Consider the following 14,280-nt stretch of genomic DNA (forward strand, 5'->3'; position numbering starts at 1 on the left):
GTTGTGTGTACGTGGCATTAGAGGACTTCCCTTTTCTTTGGAGAGACTTCCTCTCGCTTCTTGTTGTTTTTACAAGAGAGAAAGTGAAGAGAAATCTCCCCAATGGGACACAGACAACAGGAAAAAAAGGACCCGGGGATGGATTCCTGTCTTTTATGCAGCAATTAACACCCTCCTCTAGAAGCAACCTCCAAGCCATTATATAGAATTATAACTAAGCTTTAACCAGAGTGTGTGTGTGTATATATAATATTAATATAAATAAATAAATAAATAAATAAATATATATATATATATATATATATATATATATATATATTAATATAAATAAATAAATATATATATATATATATATATATATATATATATATATATATATATATATATATATAATGTATATATGTGTATATACACATATATAGCTAGATTCATAAAGAGTTAGGCCGGCGTATCAGTATATACCCAGACCTAACTCGGAATCTGCGCCGTCCTAAGTTTAAGTGTATTCTCAAACAGAGACACATTTAAACCTATCTAAGATACGGCGGCTTGCGCCGTCGTATCTTAGGGTGCACTATTTAGGCTGGCCGCTAGGTGGCGCTTCCGTTGAGTTTGGCGTAGAATATGTAAATGCATAGATACGCCTATTCACGAAAAGGACGTGCCTCCCTTGCAGTAAAGATACGCCATTTACGTAAGGCATTTTCAGGCGTAAAGTTATTCCATCAAATAGCTAGACTAGTCAATGTTAAGTATGGCCGTCATTCCCGTGTCAAAATTTGAAAATTTTACGTTGTTTGCATAAGTCGTCCGTGAATAGGGCTGGACGTAATTTACGTCCACGTTGAAACCAATACGTCCTTGCGGCGTACAAGCTGCAATGCACACTGGGATTTGTACACGGACGGCGGGTCACAGTTAATATGCATAAAACACGCCCCCCACATCCTCATTTGAATTCTGCGCGCTTATGCCGGCCTATTCACGCTACACCACTGTAACTTAGGAGGCAAGTACTTTGTGAATACAGTACTTGCCTCTCTGACTTACGGCGGCATAGTGTAAATACGCTACGCCGCCGCAAAGATGCGCGCCCCTAGCTGAATCCAGCTAATGGTATATACACAGGCCAGGCATTTGCTTAGTACTAAGGATGAACAACGTGAATTAAGCTCAATTGAATTTACGGCAAAATGTCCAATTGTGCCTTTGGCAAAAGCTTGGAGTACTGAGCGGCTAATTGACTCCAGTGTATTTTCGTGGTTAATTTTGCCAAAGGGGAAGCTGGTAATTTGCGGCAAAACTTCTCTGATTGTCCTCGCTTATTACAGGCAATTCTTTCTGCTTAGTAGTCTTCTACAGTGAACTATGCCTCATTCAGTACAAGTCTGTCTGCTGAGATTTAGCCCAGCGGCCTCTTTAGCTTCTCCGTTATAGTTTACCTTTATGCTGAGTATGTGAAATTTCTCTGAATTTTGGCTCTCTCCTTCCTCTGGGGAGCAGATAAGACCTGGTGACAGGCAAACATGTTTGGGGTGTGTGTCTCATGTCTCTCGAAATGTCCAGATAATCGCCCACACAGCTTGCTTGAGGCCGCCTGATATTTTTTGTGACATTGGGGTTGGGAGTTGAATTTTTCTGTCTCATTTGGGAATTCCATTTGTCAGCGTTATTTGTGTTTTACAGATTTTTCTCTTTGCGCCTGTCAGAGCATTGCTTGGACAATCGCCAGATAATTCCGCCATTGTATTACTCTAAATAAACTTTTCTTCTTTAGGCACCACTGTTATGTTTTCTGTCATGTTGGTATGCTAGTAGTGTTTTATTCCAGAAGATGGAAAGTTAAAGAACAACTCTAGACAGACTATAGGGCAGAATGCACCTTCAAAAAGTGAGGACGGCTGGATTGCCTAATGTGTATTTTTCTGTTTTTATGTTGGAGTCAACTGGCAGCTGCATTTGTCCAATGACTTTTATAGGTGGACCTTTCGTAAATGTGACTAGAGTAAAATAACCTATATTTAGGTTTTAAATGCCTTTTTGTGTCCCCATTAGGGAGATTTCATTTCTTTCCTGGCCTAGTTTCACCCTTTTTGTTGGTGTGTTATGCTTATATATTTTTCTTTTCAGGGTGGTACCATTCACACCTATTAAAGATATGCTCTGCATGCAACTACATGCTTTTTGCAGAGTCGGGTGCCTATGTACATTTAAGCTACCCACAAACAGGGACGAGTAAAATTAATTTTGCCCCCATTAATTTGGGGGGAGACCTGCCCATGTGGATCGAATGTCCCGGGCGGGAGGTGTGTCCTCTTGTCCCTGCATTGTTGTGGGCTATTTCTCCCTGTTTAATGTTTGCCTGAGCTCGGACCAGATGCACCCCCCCTTAGAGTCCCTCCTCTTCCCCTTCCCTTCTCCCTCCCTCTTGCCCATTTTCCCGTGTCCCTTCCCCTTCTCTCCCATTACCCCCTATTCTGGTTACTGTTATTATTTCGTATTGGCTTTTTGTCTGTTTGATAATGCTGCATTGTACAACTGTCAATACCACTTGAAAAATGAAAATAAATATTTTACAAAAAATGAATTTTGCCTCTAATTATTTCCAATGCGTTTTGGAAAAATGTTCAGAGCTAAAATGCTTCTCTTTTTCTTCAGAGACTTTTGGGTAAACTGTATTGGAGCTTTGACTAAACACTAGATATAGTGTGAAACGCGTCAGCTGTCCAAGGTTTTTTTTTTTTGCTGTGGCTTGTAATGCTGTCTGAATTTTTAATAAAGGCAACTATTGTTCAATAGTGCTGCTGTCCAGAAATCCATCCTTGCTATTCCTGCTTGCTGATTGCATTGTCTGCACCTGAGATCTCTGTGGGACGGATCATCACTAAGGCCCCTTTCACACTGGAGAAGGAGGCACGATGGCAGTATAGAATTAAGAATTGTAATAAATGAAACACTCTGCTTTATGTAATGATATGAACACGAGGTTTAGGTGGACAGCTGTATAACAGGACCTCTTTTTGCTCCCCAGACAGCCTGTTTTCGGGAAGAGAGAGATGTCTTGGTGAACGGAGACAGTCAGTGGACCACCACGCTACACTATGCATTCCAGGATGACAACTATCTGGTAAGTCCATTTACTATTACTTGAGCTGGGAAATGATTTGCATGGCTAAGCCAACTATCCTAAAAATCCTTTTGGATTGGTAATGGAAAAACAACTTCTGCTGTGGTTCTCACTTGTTTAGTGAAGGGCTTTATGGTTCCTTTAACCGCCGCGTGCCCACTGTATTGCAATAAAAACAGTATAGAGTAGACATCTTTTTCTGGAGTGCTGTTTTATAAATGTCATCAGAAATTACCCTCAAGCGTACAGCAGCTCTGTACCATGTGATCAATCTTAATGTACTTTTTACCCACCCCTTCTGCTTTAAACAGAAAAGAACGGGGATCTAATTTAATTAAAAGAGAAGTTTGGAAATTCATTAAAAAATAAAACTAAATGATGCTCACCTAGGTGGCAGTGCCATCGGTGCAATGCTGCATCTGTTCCCTGCTGGCTCTAAGAACTAGAACTGCACCATCTGTTCACTGTTCACTCAGCTTTCTGGCTTAAGCCTGCAGAGAGCTGGTGACTGTCAGTCACCGACTCTCTGTTCTGCCCCTCCAGCACTCACTGGAGCGTTGGGCTGTGAAGAGGGTGGGAGCGGCTGGCTCAGGCTCTCAGCAGGTCGATGAGGGGTTGAGTCAGCTGCCTATCCAGCCTATGTGGCTGTGATCTTTTTAGAGTCTTGACCGGCTCTGTGACGTCAGCCGATGGCATAATTTGTTGCCTGAAAACCGGTCACAGGTCACAGGCGTGCAGAACTATGAGCACTCCTGTGAATCTATAGGATAAGTATAGCCAAAAAAGCTATACTTCTCCTTTAATGCAGGCTGCTGCAGATTCAGGGTATGAGGGTTCGATCGTTGAATCCTTTTGCCCTCAACGCCCTGTACATCTGAGTTCTCACTCAACCCCCTCCTCATATGAAAATTAACCCTTTCATTGCCATATTCCCTTTGTATGTGATCTTTAAATTACCCATTCACCTTTTCCTTCCCTCTGTGTATGACTTGTATGCACTTGTTGTGTCTACTTTTCAAAAAAGGTAATTTTGGGGGTGTTCATACTATCCTGGCATTTTTTTTATTAACTGAAAGTAGGGGACGCAGGCTTTTTTCTGCAAAAGGTTGAGTCCCTTTAAATGGTGAAAATAGCAGTGGTTTTTAAATACCTTGAAAAGAAAGCTCTGTTAAAAAAAAAAAAAAAAAACATTATTTTGGGTACACTGTTGCATGACTGGGTAATTGCCAGTCAAACTGTCAGTGTTGAAAATAGAAAATGGCCTGGTAATGAAGGGGTATGTACAGGCTGGTACCTTATGCCATTTGAATGCAGCCCTGATACTGAATGCAGTCTACCTGGTCTGATACCTTCATCCTTGATCGATCTATCCTCATTGTGCATCCCCACAGGGTGCTACACAGTTATGCTTCTGAAAATCTTTACTGGGTCCTCTTCACCCTGCACATACACCCAGGGCGAGCCATACAATATTATGGGGAGCCATACTCATGGCTCATGCCGAAGAGGACCCTGTGAAGATGTTTTTAGAAGAGCCAATCGGTACATACAGCCAAGATCACTGAATATAGGACCAGGTGGGATGCAGTCAATAAAGCATATTTATTTCATTTATATTATTTTTCACCTGGTGATCCTATGACACACTTCTATCCTTTAAAGCAGAACTCCAGCCTTTTCTTCAGTCTTGCACAATTTTACAGGCTCCTCTCCTGTACTGAAATCTCTGAATTCACTGCACATTGTGAGCTTCTTACAGTGTGCATTAGAAGGGGCAGCAACTCAGAGACCGTCTCAATTCTTGTCTGGTGGATGTCAAGAATTATGTAGGGTTTTCTTCCCCATCCTAAATGGTCCTAGCCCCGGGCCCCCGCCCCATCCATTAATTTCCCTTCTTTCAAACATGGAGCGTTGGCATCACATTTGGGCATTACCTAGGGCAGCTTTCATGAAAACATAGTCTGCCTAGGAATGGCCACTCCACCAGACTGTGATGGCATTTTAATTTTTACATAAGTTCTCCGAAGAGTCTGTTGTGGACAGGGTGCTGTGATGTTTTTAGGAAGCTACATTGCCTTAAATAAAGTATTCATACCCCCTGCAGTTTTCCACATTTTGTCATGTTACAACCAAAAACGTAAATGTATTTTATTGGGATTTTATGTGATAGACTAATGCTGGCCATACACTCCATGAAAAATCATCCGAACGAACTATCGAAAAACGAACGTTCGGTCATGAGCGCAAACGACAGTGCCATCATGTAATGACCGATAAATCGTTCAGTGGACATAAATAAAAAAAAGTTGGTTCGTTTTTTTTACATATACCTAGTGCAGAAAGTTCGGACGGGAAACACATTAACCTTCCGATTTATCGTTCGTTCGGCAGAACATTTCCAAATGTGTCCTTTGTTTTTTCGGCTCAAAAATGTCCCAACGATTTTTGATCTTGTGCCCATTAACTGTTCGAAAAACGAAAGAACTGTTGGAACGACCAAATTTCGGCCGAATTTTCGTATAGTGTATGGCCAGCATTAGTGTAAAAAGTGTAGCGTGCATTTGTATTCAGTCCCCTTTACTTTTATACCCCTAACTAAAATCTAGTGAAACCAGTTGCCTTCAGAAGTCACCTAATTAGTAAATTAGAGTCCACCTGTGTGTAATTTAATCTCAGTATAAATACAGCTGTCTTGGGAAGCCTTCAGAGGTTTGTTAGAGAACCTTAGTGAACAAACAGCATCATGAAGGCCAAGGAACACACCAGACAGGTCAGGGATAAAGTTGTGGAGAAGTTTAAAGTAGGATTAGGTTATAAAAACAAAATATCCCAAGCTTTGAACTCCTCAGGGAGCAGTGTTTAATTCATCATATGAAAATAGAAAGAGTATGGCACAACTGCAAACCTACCAAGACATGACCGGGCAAGGGGAGCATTATTCAGTGAAGCAGCCAAGAGGCCCATGGTAACTCCGGAGGAGCTGTAGAAATCCACAGCTCAGGTGGGGGAATCTGTCCACAGGACACTATTAGTTGTGCGCTCCACAAATCTGGCCTTTATGGAAGAGTGGCAAGAAGAAAGACATTGTTGAAAGAAAGCCATAAGAAGCTCAGTTTGCGAGAAGCCATGTGGGGGACACAGAAAACATGTGGAAGAAGGTGCTCTGGTCAGATGAGATCAAAATTTTACTTTTTGGCCTAAAAGCAAAACAAGGAGCAAAAGACTTGAGACTGGGGTGGAGGTTCACCTTCAAGCAGGACAACAGCCCTAAACATACAGCCAGAGCTACAATGGAATGGTTTAGCTCAAAGCATATTCATGTGTTAGAATGGCCCAGTCAAATTCCAGACCTAAATCCAATTGAGAATCTGTGGCAAGACTTAAAAATTGCTGTTCACAGACGCTTTCCATCCAACCTGACAGAGCTTGAGCTATATTTAAAAAAAATATGGGCAAAAAATGTCCCTCTCTAGATGTGCAAAGCTGGTAGAGACATCCCCAAAAAGACTTGCAGCTGTAATTGCAGTTCTACAAAGTATTGACTCAGGGGGGCTGAATACAAATGCACGCCAGTTTTCAGATATTTTAAAATTTTGCAAACCTTTTCCTTCCACTTCACAATTATGTGCCACTTTGTGTCGGTCGATCACATAAAATCCATTTACGTATTTGGTTGTTAAATGACAAAATTTGGAAAATGTTGTGGGGTATGAATACTTTTTCTAAGGCACTGTATGTACAGCACCCTGCCAGACCTTCACACAGGCTATGATTTCCTTGCATTGCCTGGAGAAGTAGAGGCCTCTAAAAATAGGTATGTGATAAAATGGAAAGGTATACTAATTTAATCAGCATGCTGATGAAAGAAAGAACCAGGGAAGGCAAAATATAAACAAATTAAAATTCAGCTTTGGTGTATATACTCATTTGTCCAATATATCCAAGTGGGCAGCCATAGTTGTCACGAAGGCTGCGCTCCATAAATGTCTGCCTTTGTTCATCTACATTATGTGGTGGATTGATGTTACTAGTAATTTACATAAAAGCAATAAGATGCTTTCTTCTAAAGTCACATTTTAGGTAGAAGAGAGAATTATTACCCTTATTTTATTTCACCATCTGCGTCCCAATGGGGAGATTTATCTCTTCTTCAGGTTTTGTAACCCCAACAGGAGGAGACAAGAATGACTTTCTTTTTTTTAGGGAATCTATGCTTGTCCAGACATGGAAAAATGCTGTTTGATCAAAAGTTTTTTTTGGAAGATTGCCCCTACTTGCGCTTCAGTGAGGTCACTAGAACCTCATATAAGTTAAAAATATTTCTTGCCACAACTGTCGCTAAATTAAAATTTTGTCAACCAGCTGTGGGGGAGTGGAGGTTTTGGGTGGGATTTCACAGATGGTTTAGTAATGGATCTGCCTTTCTAATTCTGATGTAAGTGTGCTAAATCCTACCAAATCCTTATGAAAACAATTTAACGTAAAGTAATGAAAGCTGAAATGTGGCGAGTGTGTTTAATGTTTCAATATCTGCGAGAGACGTGAAAATATTGGAAAACCCAAAAGCTGTCCAGGATACAGTCCCTAAATGTATATTAGATTTGATTTTATATTGTACGTAGGAGTGTAGAAACCTGCTAAGTGCGACTTTTTATATAAAAACAAAAGGGGTATTTCTTTAAAGTTGAGCTCCGGACACAAAAACTTTAGTAATCTTTTCTTCAATAGACACTTTGTGTGCACCAAATGCTTTTTCAAATCCAGATATTAATTTGGAAAAGTAGCAGTGACATCATCACTGTGCTGTACATGGCTTGTGCAGAGAGAAAAGCTGTGGGAGGCAGTGGTGTCACTAGGGTAGGTGTCACCTGGTGCTGTAAGACATGGTGTCACCCCCCCCAGCACTAAGTAGGCTAGTGCGTTGGTGTGGCTCTCCCCCTTAACCTGCCACAATGGATGGAGCTGGGATGGGATCAGGGTGGTGGATAAGGCTGGAATGGATGGAGCCGGGATGGGATCGGGGAAATGGAGGGAGCCAGGATGGGATCGGGAGAAATGGAGGGAGCCGGGATGGGATCGCGGAAATGGAGGGAGCAGGGATGGGATCGCGGAAATGGAGGGAGCAGGAATGGGATCGGGGAAATGGAGGGAGTCGGGATGGGATCAGGGAAATGGTGGGAGATGGGATGGGGGTGCTGGATGGAGCCGGGATGGTGGATGTAGTCTGGATGGGATCAGGGGAATGGATGGAGCCAGGATGAGATCGGGGTGGTGGATGGAGCAGGCATGGGATCAGGGTGGTGGATGGACCCCAGATGGGATCGGGGTTGTGGATGGACCCAGGATGGGATCGGTGTGGGGGATGGAGCCAAGATGGGATCGGGTTGGTGGTTGGAGCCAGGATAGGGTGGTGGATGGAGCCGGGATGGGATCGGGCTGGTGGATGGAGTCAGATGGGATCAGGGTGATGGATGGACCCGGGATGGGGTGTTGGATGGAGCTGAAATGGTATTGGGGTGTTGGATGGAGCCAGGATGGGATCAGGGTGTTGGATGGGGGTAGATGGATCTGGGATGGGGGGGTGGATGCAGCTGGGATGGGATCGGGGGATGGATGCAGTTGGGATGAGATCTTTGGTTTTGGGGGGGGGGTTAGAGGATATGTGCTAGGGGGTGCTTTGGGCGGGGAGAGAAATTGTGCTGGGGGGGTAAACTTCAAATCTGCCCCACTCCCACTTCTAGCATAAGTCATTTCTAGCCCAAAACAAAGCACCCCCTAGTACAGTGATGGTGAACCTTGGCTCCCCAGATGTTTTAGAACTACATTTCCCATGATGCTCAACTACACTGCAGAGTGCATGAGCATCATGGGAAATGTAGTTTCAAAACATCTGGAGTGCCAAGGTTCGCCATTACTGCCCTAGTACATATCCTCAAGCCCCCCTCCCCTTCCCTAAAATTACTTTACTCTGTTACCTGCCAATGCCCCGCCCCCCCCCATTCACCATGTCCCCCTCCTCTACATTACCCGTGTTAATGCATACCTTGGGCCCGGACAGGTGCTGCAGCACGGTGTCCCTCTTCCTCCTCCTTGGCTCTGTCTCCCGGTCTGTGTACTTGAAACTTCAGAGCCGAGGAGGAGGCGGCTATAGTCCGGTCTGCATTGAGTACAGCCGGCCGGGAGAGAGATTAGTTGTGGCATGTGGGACGGTTGGACCTTGGGTACCTCTGTCTCTGCTTCACTCCCTCCTCCCCCACTCTGCCCACATATTGCGTGCAGCTGAAGAGATCCCAGAAGGGAAGGGGGAGCCGCGGCGCAGCTGCCAGTCTGAACCCGGTGTCACAAGGGAGCGGGCCGCACCCCCCTAGTTACTCATTGCATCCACCCCAAGACCTATTGTTACTCTCTTATCCAGTTTAACCAGACTGTTGACATAGATTTGGCTTAAAGTTTGAACAGGTATATAGTAAGGGTAAATGCATAGAAATCATGCTATTTGCTCACTTTAGCATAATGGCTTTGTTTCATGGATAGCACAGAGAACACACAGAGTGGTTTCACTTTTTGCCTTCATTGTTGTAACTACACCTAGGTATCTGCATTCCTTCTGACCACACTTACCTTTTTCCCCTCACAGTACCTGGTTATGGATTACTATGTTGGTGGAGACCTGCTTACTCTTCTCAGTAAATTTGAAGACCGGCTGCCGGAGGAAATGGCTCGTTTCTACCTGGCCGAGATGGTCATGGCTATCGACTCTGTTCACCAGCTGCACTATGTCCACAGGTAGGTGGCTTTAATGAGAAAAACCAACTTATTCTTTGCTCCTGTGCATTAAAAAAGTACCTTTGTGATGTATTTTGTTGTGCAACAAGAGGGAAAAAAACTAGTGTTCAGTATTACCTCTTGGTAAGTTGTTATCTAATGAATGATGCATAAATATAAGTAGCAAGGTAGGTGGAGGAAGCAAAGAATGAATTGCACAGGGAGATCCCTGCACTGCAGTTCCTCTGGTACCGCTTGCTCTCCAGCAATGAGAAACGTGAGCAGCATTGTAGATTCTAGCTGTTCCCTATAGGAAGGCCAATATAAAGTTTTTGAGTTTAGGTCCACTTTAAGGTGATAACATGTTTGAAAACCTACCTTGTTTTTGTTGTGTACAGCCTTGAATCCCTCTCTGTCCCACAGCATGAAATGTTCTAAAGTTCCAAAAGCCACCACTGAATCTGTTACTGATTTACTGCTGGGGTGTGCAAGAGAACCACATGATCATTGATCTACTCCAGATGTTAAACAGTAGGATAGGGACACAGAAGCTATGCTGACCTGTTTGGAATTTGTATTTTTGTAGGTTAAGGAGATTTTGCTGGATTTAAGCATGTTTTTAATTGAGTTGTACTTGAACATGAACACGAAGAAATATATCTGACACACACAAAACTAGAAACCAGGAGCAGGCAACCCTGAGCCCTGAGGTGGAGATGTACCTGAATAACTTGGAAGACACCACAGATCATCAGGGTGCAGAGTATGTTTTTTTTTTGTGCAGAGGTAAAGAGTTCAGAGGTCAGTAGTAAGTAATGCAGAGTGCAGGGGTCAGTAGTATGTAGTGCAGAGTTAAGAGGTCAGTAGTAATGCAGAGTGCAGTGGTCATTGGTAAATAAGGCAGAGTCCCCCCCGCCCCTTTCCATTTCTTTCCCCTATTACCCTCCCTCTCTACTGTACCATTTTTCCTCCCGTAGCCCTCCCCTACCTCACCAGCGCTCTGTTCCTGCTGATATTTATTTATTTATTTATTTATTTATTTAAATGCTTATAAAACACAGCGCAGTCTTACACACGTGCCTCGATGCGCTGGCGGGATAAAAACAGAACAGAAAAGGGGCAAAAACTACATCGACCAAACAAGTGACAATAAAACAATAACAATCAGTGAATAAAAAATATAAAACATACAAAGCTAAATATATAAAATTTTTGAGCTATCAAAATACTTAATATTTAAGTCACCCCGAAAGCCTGGACATATAGCCATGTTTTTAACAATCTCCTAAACTTTAGGAGATCATTTTCCAGTCTTATATGAAGGGGCAAGGAGTTCCAGAACTGAGCTCCTTGAACTTCCAGGGTCCTCCCACCACATTTGTTTTTAGCAAATTTGGGGATGTTCAACAAAGCCAAATTCTCAGACCGCAGCGATCTAGTAGGCACATGTCTGATGAATTTTTCTCTGAGATAGCCCGGTCCAAAACCATGGATGGCCTTATGCACAAGACACTCCGTCTTAAACTGAGCCCGTTGTGCCACGGGCAGCCAGTGTAAGGCTTGTAGGGATGGAGTGATGTGATCGTACCGGCCCACGCCCGTGAGTAACCTGGCAGCCGCATTCTGCACCAGCTGAAGCTTGGGCATATATGGGCAGTCCATGTCCTTAGAGTTTTTTTCTGAGTTTTATGTTGCAAAAACGAATTTCACTGTACCTGTGACTTTGCATGTATCCTATGATTGTTTGTATCGACGTCTATGTGCTGTTGTTATGTACTTGGTATATTATAATAAACCCTTTTTTCTGTTTAAAAAAAAAAATAAGGCAGAGTTCAGTGGTCTTTGGTCGTTAAGGCAGAGTTCAGTGGTCTTTGGTCGTTAAGGCAGAGTTCAGTGGTCTTTGGTCGTTAAGGCAGAGTTCAGTGGTCTTTGGTCGTTAAGGCAGAGTTCAGTGGTCTTTGGTCGTTAAGGCAGAGTTCAGTGGTCTTTGGTCGTTAAGGCAGAGGTCAGTGGTCTTTGGTCGTTAAGGCAGAGTTCAGTGGTCTTTGGTCCTTAAGGCAGAGTTCAGTGGTCTTTGGTCCTTAAGGCAGAGTTCAGTGGTCTTTGGTCGTTAAGGCAGAGTTCAGTGGTCTTTGGTCGTTAAGGCAGAGTTCAGTGGTCTTTGGTCGTTAAGGCAGAGTTCAGTGGTCTTTGGTCGTTAAGGCAGAGTTCAGTGGTCTTTGGTCGTTAAGGCAGAGTTCAGTGGTCTTTGGTCGTTAAGGCAGAGTTCAGTGGTCTTTGGTCCTTAAGGCAGAGTTCAGTGGTCTTTGGTCCTTAAGGCAGAGTTCAGTGGTCTTTGGTCCTTAAGGCAGAGTTCAGTGGTCTTTGGTCCTTAAGGCAGAGTTCAGTGGTCTTTGGTCCTTAAGGCAGAGTTCAGTGGTCTTTGGTCCTTAAGGCAGAGTTCAGTGGTCTTTGGTCCTTAAGGCAGAGTTCAGTGGTCTTTGGTCCTTAAGGCAGAGTTCAGTGGTCTTTGGTCCTTAAGGCAGAGTTCAGTGGTCTTTGGTCGTTAAGGCAGAGTTCAGTGGTCTTTGGTCGTTAAGGCAGAGTTCAGTGGTCTTTGGTCGTTAAGGCAGAGTTCAGTGGTCTTTGGTCGTTAAGGCAGAGTTCAGTGGTCTTTGGTCCTTAAGGCAGAGTTCAGTGGTCTTTGGTCCTTAAGGCAGAGTTCAGTGGTCTTTGGTCCTTAAGGCAGAGTTCAGTGGTCTTTGGTCCTTAAGGCAGAGTTCAGTGGTCTTTGGTCCTTAAGGCAGAGTTCAGTGGTCTTTGGTCCTTAAGGCAGAGTTCAGTGGTCTTTGGTCCTTAAGGCAGAGTTCAGTGGTCTTTGGTCCTTAAGGCAGAGTTCAGTGGTCTTTGGTCCTTAAAGCCTAAAAATAATAATAATAATAAAAGCCAGCAGCTACAAATACAGCAGCTGCTGACTTTTAACAAATTGACACTTACCTGTCCAGGGTGTCCTTACTTGCTCTCGGCTGTCCCTGTCACCATCCTCGGTGATGGAATCAGGAGGTGAAGCGTTACGGCAGGAAGGGGCGTGACTCCCGCAGGAGTCTGTGCCTGGAAGTGGGTGCAAATACCTGTATTATACAGGTATCTGCACCCCCCTCCCCCCAGAAAGGTGCCAAATGTGATACTGGCAGGGGGGAGGGTTCCGAAAAGCAGAGGTTCACTTTTTGTGTGGACCTCTGCTTTTAGGCAGAGTTCAGTGGTCTTTGGTACTTAAGGCAGAGTTCAGTGGTCTTTGGTACTTAAGGCAGAGTTCAGTGGGCATCGGTACTTAAGGCAGAGTTCAGTGGGCATCGGTACTTAAGGCAGAGTTCAGTGGGCATCGGTACTTAAGGCAGAGTTCAGTGGTCAGTAGGGTTGCACCAGTGCCGGTACAAAGCAGTTGCACGATTACTCGTGCAAATGCTCCGATGCTTGAAAGCGATACATTTGCTGTGCGATTTGAGCCCATACAAAATGAATGTGCTCAAATCGTGCTGCAAAGAATCGCAGGTGATTTGAACAGGAATGTGGTGTGATTCCTGTTTGAATCACATGCGGTTTTCCCCACCGCTCCTGTGTAAACCCAGGCTTGTCATAGTAACTTCAGCCTGGGTTCACACAGGAGCGGTGCAGGAAACTGCATGTGATTCGGACAGGTATCGCACCACGTTCCAGTTCAAATTGCATGTGATTCTATGCAGTGCGATTTGAGCCCATTCATTTTGTACGGGTTTAAATCGCACTGCAAGGCTATTGGGTATCGGTATCAGCGAATACTTAAGCAAAAGTATTGGTAATTGTACTCGCCAATAAAAAACTGTATTGTTGCAACACTAGTGGTCTGTTGTACATTGGGCAGAGGTCGGTGGTACGCAAGGCAGAGTTTAGTGGTCGGTGGTACGCAAGGCAGAGTTTAGTGGTCGGTGGTACGCAAGGCAGAGTTTAGTGGTCGGTGGTATGTTGCATACAATACAGAGTAACTTATGCACATCTGACCCCCCTTCCAGTACAAACCTCTACCCTCCCAAGCTAAAATTGCCCCGCAAACACAAATTCCCCCTCCCTTTAAATTTGCACACTAGTCCCCCCCCCCCCCCAGTCTTCCCTCAGCTGTGTCATATGACATGTCAGAGCTGAGGGGGGAGCCTAGGACTTCCCTTGACTCTGCAATCCCTGACAGACCATCTGCCAACCCCGCTGTAAACACAGACGGCAATAAATCAAGACGTATTAGCGCAAAATTGTGTGTTACTGTTTTCACATAAGCTGGGCAATTTTCTGCTAAACTCTACTGTAATACAGTATCTATACATAAATAAAAGATAATATTCTATCCACCTTCTGTCTGTATGACTGTGAAGGGGGCG

At 44.0% G+C, this 14,280-nt stretch overlaps 1 protein-coding gene across 7 annotated transcripts in view; it reads left to right on the forward strand.

The window, feature by feature from the left end:
• Window positions 1-14,280, forward strand: part of CDC42BPA (CDC42 binding protein kinase alpha) — a 363,756-nt gene that overhangs the window by 160,201 nt on the left and 189,275 nt on the right. For all 7 annotated transcript variants that reach the window (XM_040351326.1, XM_040351329.1, XM_040351327.1 and 4 more), the window contains exons 4-5: window positions 3,032-3,127; window positions 9,765-9,913. In XM_040351326.1, coding sequence (XP_040207260.1) covers window positions 3,032-3,127; window positions 9,765-9,913 — 245 coding nt within the window. The remainder of the gene's footprint in view (window positions 1-3,031; window positions 3,128-9,764; window positions 9,914-14,280) is intronic.

Source organism: Rana temporaria, chromosome 4, assembly GCF_905171775.1.
Source record: "Rana temporaria chromosome 4, aRanTem1.1, whole genome shotgun sequence".
NCBI lineage: Eukaryota > Metazoa > Chordata > Amphibia > Anura > Ranidae > Rana > Rana temporaria.